We start from the raw sequence: 13,515 nt of genomic DNA, 5'->3' as shown, positions 1-13,515 counted from the left end.
TCTCAGGCAGCTTCATGCGCTCCCCAGGGTGGCGACCACCCTTTTTTATTGAAATATTCAGCTGCATAGAGTTTATTATTATATCTCTTATAAGCTCACCAGTCAGGAACATTGATTCTCAAATTGCCAAGGAATAAACTATCAACTCACCCAGGAGTTTTCTCACCGAGTTCCTTTTGAGACTTTGTGTCATAAAAATTCAAAAGCAGAGTTAGGAGGGAACTCTCCGAGGAGCCGTTCATTCCTTGTGTGTGCTGGACAGTCACAGACTTTTCTCTCATGTCCTTAGTCCCTTTTCTCCCCAGTGAGGCAAGGAAACCTGATTGAAGCTGGGCTCCCTTGGGTCTAAGTGGATCACCAGCTGTAGAGAAGAGATGAGCTTAGGGGAGAAGCCTGGGAAACGACACCCTGGCTCCAGTGGACCCTTAACTAGAGACTGGCTTCCAGACTCCAGCCACCTCCCTCCAGATGACCATCTCTTCTGATTTCCTTCCGAGAGGCATTTTGAAGGGGCAAGCGAACCAGGTAGAGAAAATAAGAGGGACATTTGGAAGGGGTGGAAGCAGCACTAACTGGCCCCATCGGAATAGAAGGCTTCTCCGTCCCCCTCGCCTCCCTCCTTACGTCCGTCACTGTTGGCACCTGGCCCCCTTCTCCCACTCCCCACCCGAAGAAATTCAGTCAATAGTTCTGCTTCTCCAGTTGTTTAGCTATAGGTTACAAATGCTGCTTTTCACAAATACTTCCCACTTACTATGGTGCTTTCACGTCTCTATTAGATTGCTTATAAAATGTGGCATTTAATAAACTTAATTGAATCTCCAGGCCCTTCCTCAAAGCACTATAAATATTAAAAACTGCCAAATAGGGCTTTTTTTTCCTATTGTGGAGTTTTTATAAATGGATAGATAAACATGAATAAAATAACAGGGCACAAAGGATTTTGTAAGGAAGTAAAAAGTCAACACCTTTTGTACATTTCGGAAGAACTAAAAGGCAGTGCTTTGCCTTACTTTTTTTTTTTTTTAATTTATTTATATTTGGCTGTGTTGGGTCTTCGTTTCTGTGCGAGGGCTTTCTCCACTTGCGGCGAGTGGGGGCCCCTCTTCATTGCAGTGCGTGGGCCTCTCACTGTTGTGGCGTCTCCCATTGCGGAGCACAGGCTGCAGACGCGCAAGCTCAGGAGTTGTGGCTCACGGGCTTAGTTGCTCCGCGGCATGTGGGATCTTCCCAGACCAGGGCTCAAACCCGTGCCCCCTGCATTGGCAGGCAGACTCCCAACGACTGCGCCACCAGGGAAGCCCCTGCTTTGCCTTACTTTGATATGTCTTGCGTTTATGAAAAATTCAGTGTAGGGAAGTTTATTTCCCATGACCAGCTATTTTTGGGGGGAAAGATACATGTACACACACATGTGTTTGTGTGCCTCAGTATATAAGCTTGCAGTGGTAGGGTTCTGTAAGAAATACAAATTTTAATTGACAGCAAAGGAGCAAATGCAGTTCAGAATTTGACTACATGACTTGCTGCTGATTTCCAATTCGCGTTGCCGATGGGCTTCGTCAAACAGGTCAGGCAGCCTCCTATAGAACTAAAACAAAACTGGGAGAGGCGTCCAGTACATCCTTGCTGATGGGTTGATAGTCATGTGTAGAAATGGCCTGCCAGAAAATGTCTAATAACTGGGGAAACAGCCCTGACTTGTAGTGTTTGCAGCTTTCCATGTCGTCAATACTCCTACCGTGGCCAATTTCAAATTGCCAATGTGACATCACTGAACTTGAAGTTGGGAAGAGATGAAAGCAATCAGCTCATGAGGGCTGGCTCCAGCACAGATTGGATCACTCTTAGTCTTCTTAATCAAGATTATGAATTCCTTTCAAAATCATGAGTAGCAAGGAAGTATACCTGATGAAACATAGGTTTAAATAAATTGCAAACACATTATTGCTGGTTTCCAGCTATATTAAAATGCATAGTTAGCTCAGAGAGTGTTCCAGGCTCCCAATGAACCCACTGTTGGCTTAGATCCCCTTGGGTGGCTATTGGCTCATACAGCTACACTGACCACAGTGTATGAATCACAAGTTAGGATTTGAGTTTGTAGGAAGTAAGAATATAATTATACAAACAGAGAAACAGAACTTAAATTTGTGACTGCCTTTTAAAACGGTTGTAACAGCCATCATTGGCAACTTTATGATGACAGGCGCAGTTGTTGATAATAACAGAGATCTTTGCTTTTAGAAACAGGTTTTGAAAAGTCTCTGGGAATCACTGTAAGTTCTGCAGAGAGAAGGCCTTGATAACTCACAGTGACTTGTGTATTCTGAACCAAAAATTAGTTCTTGGAAATAATCAACTGTAAAAGAACAGATTACTTGGAATGAAATTAAAAGCACTATGTTAGGGCTTCCCTGGTGGCGCAGTAGTTGAGAGTCCGCCTGCCGATGCAGGGCACGCGGGTTCGTGCCCCGGTCTGGGAAGATCCCACATGCCGCGGAGCGGCTGGGCCCGTGAGCCATGGCCGCTGGGCCTGCGTGTCCGGAGCCTGTGCTCCGCAACGGGAGAGGCTGCAGCAGTGAAAGGCCCACGTACCACAAAAAAAAAAAAAAAGCACTATGTTAGGAAGCAAAGATGTGTGACAACCACATCAACATTAGGATTTGGATTGAGAATAAACAATGCCTGCTAACTAGGACAGTTTAGGGTTTTTTTCCCCCAAAAACTCTATTTCTAGAAAAAAGAAACAAAAATTGTATTTCTTAGAGTCATTTCTGGAGACATGGGAGGTAGGAGAATCTAATAGGTAGAAGAGCTGTTTTTGTATTTTGAAGGTCCTGGGTGAAAGTTTATTTGCAGCCCATTTCCCAGCATTAAAAACATTTAAGCAGTAATTAGGTAAGCGAGACCACTTTCTATTTTGGTTAAGAAACCCAGTCTGAGATAGAATAGATTCTTATTTATTCAAAAATCAAGAGGAAGACCTACTATTCTTTTTCTCCAAGATGAATACCTTGTACCTCCCAATTTCAAATACAGTTTAAAAATGAAGAAAGAAAGAAGCCCTTTCCAAACATGTCAACTAACATCTGAACCATTTCAGGTAGTCAAGTGTGTGATGCATCGTATGAAAGTGTATCTCACTTGATTTGTTTCACTTTATTTTAACATCATCCCTAAAGTCCTTTTTTCAAGCATAACTCAAATAACAACTCCCCAGAAGGCAACAGAACAACCTTATCTCCACTGGTGTCTGGTTGGCACCAGTCTGCCCTGACCTTAGACACAAGCCATTGTTAAGGGTATAACGCATTTACATATTTTGCAATAAAACATGAGTTATTTGCATTACTGTGTCAAGTTTTATTTGATTCTTTCACCTAAAAATGACTCATTTTCCTTTCTTGTATTTTAAAAACCAACTACTCTAAGCTTGTTTGAGAATAATCAAAAATTGCCCATTTAGCTAGAAGTCATTTTCTTTTCAAAAGGCAAATGTTATTTAATCTTTCAGCTGTTCATTGTGCCATCATAAATACTTTCTTTTCAGCACAGTTGTGGGGACTGAAATGAGCCCACTAATTGCCTCCCATTTCGACTGACATGTGGTGGTTTAGTGGAAAGAGAACACAGCAGGGAGAAGGAAATAGGAGGCTGAGAAAATGAGAGCTAATTATTTTCACTGCCTCATGTCAGGCTCTGTGTCAGCCTTGTTTTTACAAACTGGAAGGTTTAGCACTAAATAAAACAAACTGGCGTCATGTTTTTATATACTGGCAGTGTCATGGAAGCAGCTGCACATCTCAAAGACAATATAATGCCTGCGTTCACATGGACACCATCTGACAGACACTGTGAGCCACGGCTAATGAGGACATCACAGTGGTGCCAAGTGAAAGGTGCTGAATTATGTATGATTCTTCATCAGTACAGCAATAGTCCTGTACATCATTATGAGACATTGTTTTGCTGGAGAGATTAAAACATTCTTAGTTCCAGACCCTGCAACCTATATGCGCTGAAAGAGGTTATTAATGGAATTTTTAGGGAGAGTTTCTTGTGGATTTCTTTTGGGTTGAAAAACAAATCTCGTGGGACAAAGCCGTGATGGGTCACGACACCGTATAGATAAAGAAGAGAAACAAATTAACCATACTTGCATTATCTTCCTTTTAAAGGCAGCATAATAAAATAGAGTGTACCAGGGTTATACATAATGATAAATAACCCAGGTGCTATCTCGGGATGTTCCACTCTCCTGCCTTTAAAACAGCAGGTTTCAGCAGCTGAGCGAGATAATAGCAACGCGTGTAAAGGAGCCTTCGGAGGCCTAAATCATCAACATCTTACTACTTTTAATACCAGCATGACCAACATTTCTATCGTATTTTTATTTCATCTTGTATGACTTCTTACATTTCAAAATAGTCAGTCGCCTGCTATGAGACTGTTTCCCTTTTCCCCCCCCTCTTGAATCTTAAAAAGTTTATTCTGACCTCTGTATTTTAGATTTTAAAATGTTTCCCCAGTACAGGCCATTTTTTTTTTAAGGTGGAAGGGCCTCTTTGCTAGAATCCTGGGCATTCTCTGGTGATCTTACTTTTTCTCTGGTCATGGGGAACGGGTAGGGTGGCGATGGGGATTTTAAAAACCAGTGTCCCCTCCATTAGGCTGGGCATGCCCAGTGTAGCTAAGTTAACTTGCTGCAAATCTCTACACTTTCTGACCCTCAGTCTGCTCATCTGTAACGTGGGGGCAGTGCTATCTATAACAGGGTAAGCCTGTGGGAATTAAGTAAGAATCTCGAAAACATTATGCCTAGTGAAAAGAGCCAGACATGTACACATGCATACTACAAAATCCCAATTTTATGAAGTTCTAGAGCAGGCAAAATTAATCTAGGGTGGTAGAAATTGGACCAGTGGATGCCCCTGGTTGTGGAGGAGTTATCAACTGGGAAAGGGCATGAGGGAATTTTCTAGGCTAGTGGAATATCTTACCTGTTTGGGTAATTACATTGGTGTACACATTTGTTAAAATTAATTGAGCTGTACACTTAAAAATCTGTACACTGGACTTCCCTGGTGGTGCAGTGGTTAAAGACTCCGCGCTTCCACTGCTGGGGGCGTGGGTTTGATCCCTGGTTGGGGAAGTTCCGCATGCCTGAGTGGTGTGGCCACAAAAAAAAAAAAAAAGTGTACATTTTATTGTGTGCAAATTATACCTCAATAAAAAATACATTAAAAAAATGTTAATGTCTGTAACCTTCAGGTAATGGTCATCTATAGGAGCCTGAAAGCCGAATGTGGAGGTCTGTTTCCTTCTCAAATGTCCTAAATAATCTTGGCCCTAGATTTTTAAAGGTTTATCTATAATGTTCATGTTTGCAATAAAATCTTGGTAGGAAAAAATAAATAGAAAGAGAGGTTGTTGTTTCTGAATTGCCCAGAACTTAAAATAATATTTAAGTATAATTTTTATGCTAACTTCAATCACTTTTTCTATTTAGAAAATTTACCTCTATCTTGATTCGTTCTTTTTTTATTTCTTTTCTTCCTTCCTCCTTTTTTTTTTTCTTTTTATGGAAGGGAGAAGGGATGTGTATGTTTGGCATCCCATGTATTAGCCTGGAACTCCAAAGAATTTTAAACAGCTTGCAGAGAATGTAATAGTGATTTCTCACAAAGAGATATTTAATTTAGCATTAACTGAGTGTTGTTTAGGATGTTAACTTCACAGTGTAAGAGTTTCTGTTTTACTTGGCCAGTAATCTTAATTCAGAAAATTTTTTCACGTAACTGGCAATGCTGAAGCAGTTCAAACGGAATGCTTTCTCATCCTCCATTAACCACACACTTGCTCCTAAAATTATCCAGGTATTTCAGCAGCTGAAATGGTACATATCCTGGGCACTCAACAGAATTGTCATTTTTTTCATCAGTTTCCAATGCAAAAATTCCCCTCTCCCCAACAGAATCCCATCTGTTTCTTATAGATTTGCACTGAGGGGCAGATTAGCTAGCTAGTAGAAAGGTCTGGATAGCTGTTTTTTGCTATTCAGCCTCAGTGAAGAACTTCCCCAAAGGCTGCTGTGTCACTGCCTTTTCCCTAGAGATTAGTAACTAGCACTCCCTAGAGATGTGCAAGGTACAAATTTGAAAAGTGGGAATGTCCTCTTGGGTGGGAATCTAGTTATGAAATAAAAAATCCATGGTAGTCAGGACCTGCCCCGTGATTTTGCTTGTGCAAACAGATGGGAGAAGGTTGTTTCTGCTTTGGGGAGTGGCCGTCCTGCCTAGCCACAAAGCCTAAGCCAGGACTGGAGGGAAGTGTTTGTGATTCCAGGTCCTGGCCCAATCAGTCAAGGAAAGGAGCTTACAAACAGTGGAATCGCACCATATACACTTTAAACAATGGTCTTTTTCAATAAAGAAGGGGGAAATTGACTGCGTTGGACTTACTGGAGAGACTCAGTATTTCAGTCTCTGCCGTGGAGTCCTATCAAGGAACTCACCAAGATAATCTGGACTACTCCTTGACTTTGGAAGGTGGAAAGTACTATAATTCTTACTCTTGTTAACCCGTAAGAGGGCAAGTTCAGGATTCAGAAAAGACAGAGGGGAAACCTGCTCTTCATAGCACAGTGGGCCCCCTTGGTTTAGTTCGGAACCCCACCGCTTGCTCTCTGTGTGATCTTGGTCAAATGACCTCATCCCTCTGGGCTTTAGTTTCCTCATCCAAGATGAGGCTCTCTGGCTGTCAGTCACACTTCACAGCCACTGTCCCTCCGGACATCTGCTGGTTTCTGTTGGTAGGGCTGCATCAGGATCTGTTGAAACAGGAAAGGGCAGTATTGGTGTTATCTAATCCATGTATGTAAGAAGATGTAAGTTTCTTCCTTCTACTTATTTCATAAAGGCAGTCTTTGCTGTGTCGCCACTTTGCTGCACCTTCTTTTTTCCAACACTGATCAGTCCCCGGCACCAGTGTCAGTCAGTGCCCTCCGGATCCCCAAACTCCTGCCCAAGGAAGATGCTTTGATCCAGCCTGTCCACTCTGGCCGGGTCCCTATTCTAAACACTCTTTGAACCTTCCTGCCTCACTTACCTTCTCGCCCATTCTCTTAGATGGCTGCTAGGTGACGGACTGGCTGATGTCCTAACAGATTGGAGCTCTGTTGGGGACCTGTATTGGTAACAACAGTAATCACTGCTTTGGGGGCTCCTAATTTGGCTTCAGCACAGTGCTGGGTACTTTATTTACATTATCTCATTGAGTCCAAATACAACCACCCACTCGTCATTAAAGAACACTAAGATTCAGACAGGTTCTATAACTTGCCTGAGGTTGTGGGGAAAGTGGCAAAACTGGGATTCCAGCTCAGGTGGTTGCCCTTTAAACTTGGGATCTTTCGCCTCACCCCTGTCTTGCTCCCCCGGTAATGGCTCAATGATGATCCTTTCCTATATTGTTTCCATTTGAATAGGAATTCTCAGCACCTTAAACCAAATGAGTGAAAAACAGAACCACTGCAGACTGCCAGGGGTGAAATCGTTTTGGAAAAGGGGTCCTTCAGGGCTCTCTCAGAATACAGAGCTGTCTGCTTTTGATTTCTGCCTGTCAAGATCAAGTTGTTCGCAGACGTTCAGAGTAACTCTTGAATGTTTCCCATTCAGAAATCAATACCCACATTTCTGTCATTCACATCAAGCCAAAATCAATAGTTCACCCTGGTAAAAGTGAATGGTTTTTAAATCAGAGTCTATTCCCACTATCTGGTCCGTATCACTACCAAGAAACTGAAAAGCTAGCAATTGTGCTTGTAAAATTCTATATTAGGCTCATAAGTATGCACAATTGTTATTTTTAGTGATATTATTGATGAGTTAATTCATCTTATTCATATGAAAACCTTTCCAATGATCCGTTGGTTGAGAACTCCGTACACTGCGGCATCCCGTCTGCAGTGGGGTCCTGTGGAATTCAATAAGTTGTTTAAGTCCTGGGAGTTGTGGAGAATGCTTTTGGACACCTTTGGCTCACCGAGTAACAGAAATACCAGGAATACCTTAGGGTAATTTAAAATTGAGCAGAATTTAAAGAATTCCATTACTTTATTTGTAGATTACTTTTCTTAACTAGACAACAATAAAATCATACATACCCTGAAAATAGCCAGGAGTTACATCAGGGCCTTGACATATTAAATTAATAATTTGGGTGAACACTGCATATTTCCTTTCTTTCTCTCCCATCTGTGTAACAATCAATGCCTACTTTTTAATGAATGGATAATGCCCCTCTTATCACTTCTCTGATTATAGCTTTATGGCTTCTGTAGAAGATAGCTTCTTTTATGGTTCAGGTAAAAGGCTTTCTTTCAGCTAAGAGGAAAAGAATTAAAAAAATAAAAGGACTGTAACCCTATATCTAGATCCTGTTTCTCCACAATGGACTTTGAGGAAACAAAGAAGTTGGGGCTTAGGGGAGGACCTGTGACCACTTGCTTTTTTGGTTGTATTAGCAAAGTCTTCTCTGCTCCTGCTCCTTTAATAGCTGGTCCCATTCTGGAACTCTGTCAACCATCCAATGAGTTTGTCCTGCCACCCTCCCAGTTGCCCTTCCCTATTAGTATCTCCTCCAACTTTGGAGCCAAGCAGCCTTGTGCCTTTTTTTTTTTAATTTTATTTTTGGTTGTGTTGGGTCTTCTCTCTAACTGTGGTGTGCGGGCTTAGTTGCCCCATGGCATGTGGGATCTTAGTTCCCCAACCAGGGATCGAACCTGCGTCCGCTGCATTGGAAGGCAGATTCTTAACCACTAGACCACCAGGGAAGTCCCCAGCCTTGTGCTTTTCTAATCCCACCTCCACCACTTCTTGGCTAGGAAAACCTAGAAAAATTCCTTCATCTGTCTAAGCCTCATTTTTCTCACTTGCCTGATGGGAAAATAAAGCTAACTTGCAGGGTCATTATGGATATCAAATAAAAGAGCACAGTGTAAGTACCCAGCAAGATGCCAAAAGCGTAGTAAGCACTCCACAGCCTGGGTTCCCTCCAGTCAGACCCTTCTCCACGCAGAGCTCCCCTGAGCCTGTCCTCGGCAAGGTCTGATTGGGGCCTGAGGTCACGGAGGTGAAGCAGAGGGGATTGGGCATTCGCACCACAATTCAAGGTCTTTTAACTGTGCTTTTGACTAACTTCATTCCAAAACTTGCCAGGCACAAGGAACAGAACTAAGTCAACTTGTCTGTTCTAAGGCTTTTTATTCCAGCTACCGCCTTGAGGAGGCTCTTGCTATTTCAGAGAAGAGCAGTCATGACTCCAAAGAGTGATTATCCTGCCCAGTTATCTCAGGGCTCACGTTGCCAGGGTAGCAATGGCTCCAAAACAAGGAAATACTGAGAGATTTGTCAATTCTGAGCGACTAATTTGACTTGTGTTAGCCAGGAGCTAGTTTTTCACGTTATTGAATAGACCTTTTCCTTCACTAATTGGCTGTCCATCTTGTGAATGTGGCTGGGCAAAGAGGGGCCCTCCCTTCAGGCCTGGGCCCTTCTTGGTTCTGCAATTCGTCCAGAAGCTTTCCTAAAACATGGGGCGCCCCCAGCTTCCTATTGAAGCCAACAGGTTTTCAGCAGCCCCTTTGTTAGCGGTTTTCCATAATAATTGTGTCCGAGCTTGCTCAGGGAACATTCCAGGTCTGCTTGTGTGAGAGCATGTTCTGGTTTCAGCATGTAAGGTGGTCAGTGCTTTATCCTTAAGCTCTCAGAATCCTTCATTCTTCAAATAATATAAGAAAGAAGATGAATTTATGATCCAGGGGCCAAATTTGGTGCACAGACATGGGTCTCTTTTTCCTTTTAATTGCATACACAGTGTTTATACCCCAACATTTTTATTATTAAATTTTTCAGCAAAGTTGAAAAAATTTTATAGGAATTCTTGTATACTCAACTCCTAGATTCAAGCATCAGGATCTACTTACTTTATTACATATCTGTCCATCCCTCTCTCTTCTTAACCATCTATCAATCTTTATTTTTGGATGCATTTCAAAGTAATTTGCAGATATGAGTACACTTCCTCCTAAATACTTCAATATACTAGAGTTCAGTAAGAAATGCACATATCTGAAGTATACATTTGCTGTGTTTTAACAAATGCATATACCTATATAACTCAGACCACTATCTATAGAGCATTAGCATCTCCAGAAAGTCCCCTCATGCCCCTTCCCAGTCAGTCCCCATCTGCAGAAGCAACCACTTTTCTGAATATTTTCCACTGTAGATTGGTTTTGTCCGTTCTAGAAATTCATGTAAATGGAAGCCTTAGTTTGTTCTTTTTATACAAAATTTCACTGGCTATAATGCTTTTGCGATTTATCCATGTTGTTGCATGCATCAATAATTAGTTCCTTTGTATTGCTGAGTATATTCCATTCTATGAAAGTGTTGGTCAACACTTGACCTGTTTCCAATTTTTTAGCTATTATGACAAAGCTGCTCAGAAGAATACTGTACAAGTCTTTTTTCATTTTACTTGGGTAAATACTTAGGAGTAGAATTTCCGTGTCATAGAGTACATATATGTTTAGTTTTACAATAAATTACCAAAACTTTTCCCAAAGTGATTTTACCGTTTACACTCCAGCCAACAACCCAGTAGCTCCAAATCACAGCCAACCTTTGATGTTATCAGTCTTAGCCACCTGGTATGTATACAGTGGTATCTCATTGTGGTTTTCATTTACATTCCCCTGGTGACTAATGGTGTAGAGCCCTCTTTCATTACATCGTGGTTTTACTGAAAATTTAATGAACATACCATCATTTAAAAAATCAAGAGGTTTCATACAAGAATCAGATATCCAACTTTTCATAAATCATTAAAGGACCTAGCAAGACTAGACGCATATTCCCACATGGGAACAATCAACAGAAGCTGAGCGGTGGCTGTCCCTTTAGGGCAGTTGCCCTTTAGATCCCAAGAGTCCCCTAACCCTTCCCCTGACCCCCCCACCCCCCAATGCCTGGGCCAGTTATGCATTGCCGTACATCCTCACGTTTCCTGTTAAGAAGAAAGGGAGCTATTTCTTGAACCCATGTCATTACCAACACTGGAAAAGTGAAAGGTAGATCCAGAGGGACTTATATTTCAAAAAAAGTGGGAAGACCACATTTCTTTGGGTCAATGGAAAAATATCCCTACCATGTTTAATATGTAAATTAAGTGGGTCCATTGTGAAATATTACAGTTTAAGGCTCTGTAATGAAACTGCCTGGCTTTATTCATTTTATCTACCTTGCTCATTTAGGATGTGGAGTTTGCAACTCCTATAATAGAACATTTAGATTGATTAATGGTGTCTCAAGACCGCCCCACCTGGGGATTATTTAGATATAGAAAGAGATCTAATTTCATGTCCTTTTATTGATAAAGAAAAAAAAAAACACTCCAGTAATACTTCATTTAGAATACGTCATGTGTTATAAAACATTGAGACCAAAAAAAGATTGTTTTACTTTCTCAAATTCTATAATTTTTCTTTTAATTCTAGGATTGTAAGTGGAAAATGTATATGGAAATGGATGGGGATGAAATTGCAATAACCTACATCAAAGATGTGACATTCAACACTAACCTACCTGATGCAGAGATTTTAAAGATGACAAAGGTAGAGTTCTATTTACTACTTAAAAGCTTTTTTGAATTCACAGATGTCAAACAAAGACATTAAAATACCCCAGCAGCGTGCTTTTGTGCCTGTGATGCTCACACCAGCTCAGCCTCAAGCTGGCTGTTGAAAGGCACATTTTATTTAGCAGATTGCGATCATAATAGTTTTTTGTTAAAATTCCACTTACGCTGTGTGAACTAAAAAGTACTACAAAAAAGTGTTGTTTAATTTTTTTTAACTTTCTTCTACATTTCTTTATGTGTATTCCGTCATTTATTAAAGGAAAGAAAATGCTAATGATGTAAATGTTTACCTCGAATTTTGGGTCATTTTCAACTTTTAAAAACTTGTCAGGAGAAAGGCTTTCTTGGTGGTGTTGAATTTCTTGAAGAACTGAGATGAGATTATTCATGAAGCACATGTTGAAGTCTTCATGGCTTCCTTGAGTTCACACCTATGAATTCCCGGAGTGGCCAGAGAGCACCTTACTACTTTGGGGTCAATGGTACAAGCACGCCCATTAAAACACTGAAGACAGTCTTAGAAAAATGCTTAGCTTCTCTTCAACATGGAAAAATTCAAATCTGTCAACAATACTGAAAAAATACATATAAGACTTCAATTGTAGAAGGTCAACAACTCAGGTGAATAACCATGATGTCAACAGGACAGTCACCCTAAACGTCACATAAGCCATTAACTCTAGTACACTCTTGACTGTGTATTTGGTTTCAGTGAGGAAAATGGGGCTGGCAGCAAAGAGCCATGGTACAAACACAAGTGGGGAAGTGCAAAGAGTCTTCAAAGCCACAGCATTAGACTTGCGAATGTGTTCGCTTCCCAGGCATGAGGTTGCTAACCACCCAAGTCCTTTTAATTTAGAAGCATGTGCATATTCCTTGTTGGATTGCCCTGAGTAACTGGAAGTTATGTTATTTATCACCAAGTTGATGATCTGCTTTCACCTTTCCCTTATTCTGTTGGGACAGACTGTGTTTTGGTATCTTGGAGACTGGACACACACTTTCTCTTTCCTCCCCACCTGTGCCATCTCTGGTTGCCGCCAGTTGTTAGTGGCTTCAGTGTCACTGAGAAGCAAGTCACTGCCTGATAACAGAAGGAAGTCACTCAGAGCAAAAAGAACGGGGTGGAGTTATAAAACTGAATACAGGTGCTTCTGCTCTAAGGCCATATAGACATTCTAGAGGAACCATATCTTCTGCAAAATCATGCAGCAACATTAACAGGGCTTATGGGAAAAACAGGATTGGGGTGGGCCATTCAAAATCTGTAGAACCTTTTAACATCAACAGAAATAATAAAAATCCTAATTAAGGAAGAAAAACAAAACAGAGAAGATTGATTCTTGTCACAGGAGAGACTAGAAGTCGACTCCATACCCAGACAAACTTTGTCACAAACCTTCCGTCTGTCCCTCTGAGGGCCCATTCATCTTTCCTAAAAACCATTTACTCTCTTCCAAGAGGCCTACATCCCCCTCTTCCCCTTTCTCTATAAAGATGGCATTTAATCCTGAATTCTTTGAGTTACTCATTTTTCCCTGGGTATCTCCTGTGTATACATGAGGTATACATGTTAATAAAAATCTCTTTGGTTTTCTCTTGATAAAAAAAAAAAACCCAGTTAAATCTCTACCACGTTTGCTTTGTGCCTATCTCATGGCCAGTCATTTGCAGCCTTAAACCTGGAATGATGGGTTGGGGGGTGGGAAGAGAGTGGAGATTCACTTCTAATAAAGACCATTTTCATCAAACTTAAAATAGGATCCAAGGCATAGGCCTCTTTATTACTCATTTATTTTAATATAGTGG

At 41.2% G+C, this 13,515-nt stretch overlaps 1 protein-coding gene across 2 annotated transcripts in view; it reads left to right on the top strand.

Moving 5' to 3' along the window:
- Positions 1-13,515, top strand: part of MAP3K20 (mitogen-activated protein kinase kinase kinase 20) — a 174,465-nt gene that overhangs the window by 147,939 nt on the left and 13,011 nt on the right. For both annotated transcript variants that reach the window (XM_060016573.1, XM_060016574.1), the window contains exon 17: positions 11,564-11,680. In XM_060016573.1, the coding sequence (XP_059872556.1) occupies positions 11,564-11,680 (117 nt within the window). The remainder of the gene's footprint in view (positions 1-11,563; positions 11,681-13,515) is intronic.

The sequence above is a fragment of the Delphinus delphis genome, chromosome 7, assembly GCF_949987515.2.
Source record: "Delphinus delphis chromosome 7, mDelDel1.2, whole genome shotgun sequence".
NCBI classification, from domain to species: domain Eukaryota; kingdom Metazoa; phylum Chordata; class Mammalia; order Artiodactyla; family Delphinidae; genus Delphinus; species Delphinus delphis.
Note: the sequence above shows the minus strand (reverse complement) of the source record. Positions and strands in the feature narration are given on the sequence as shown.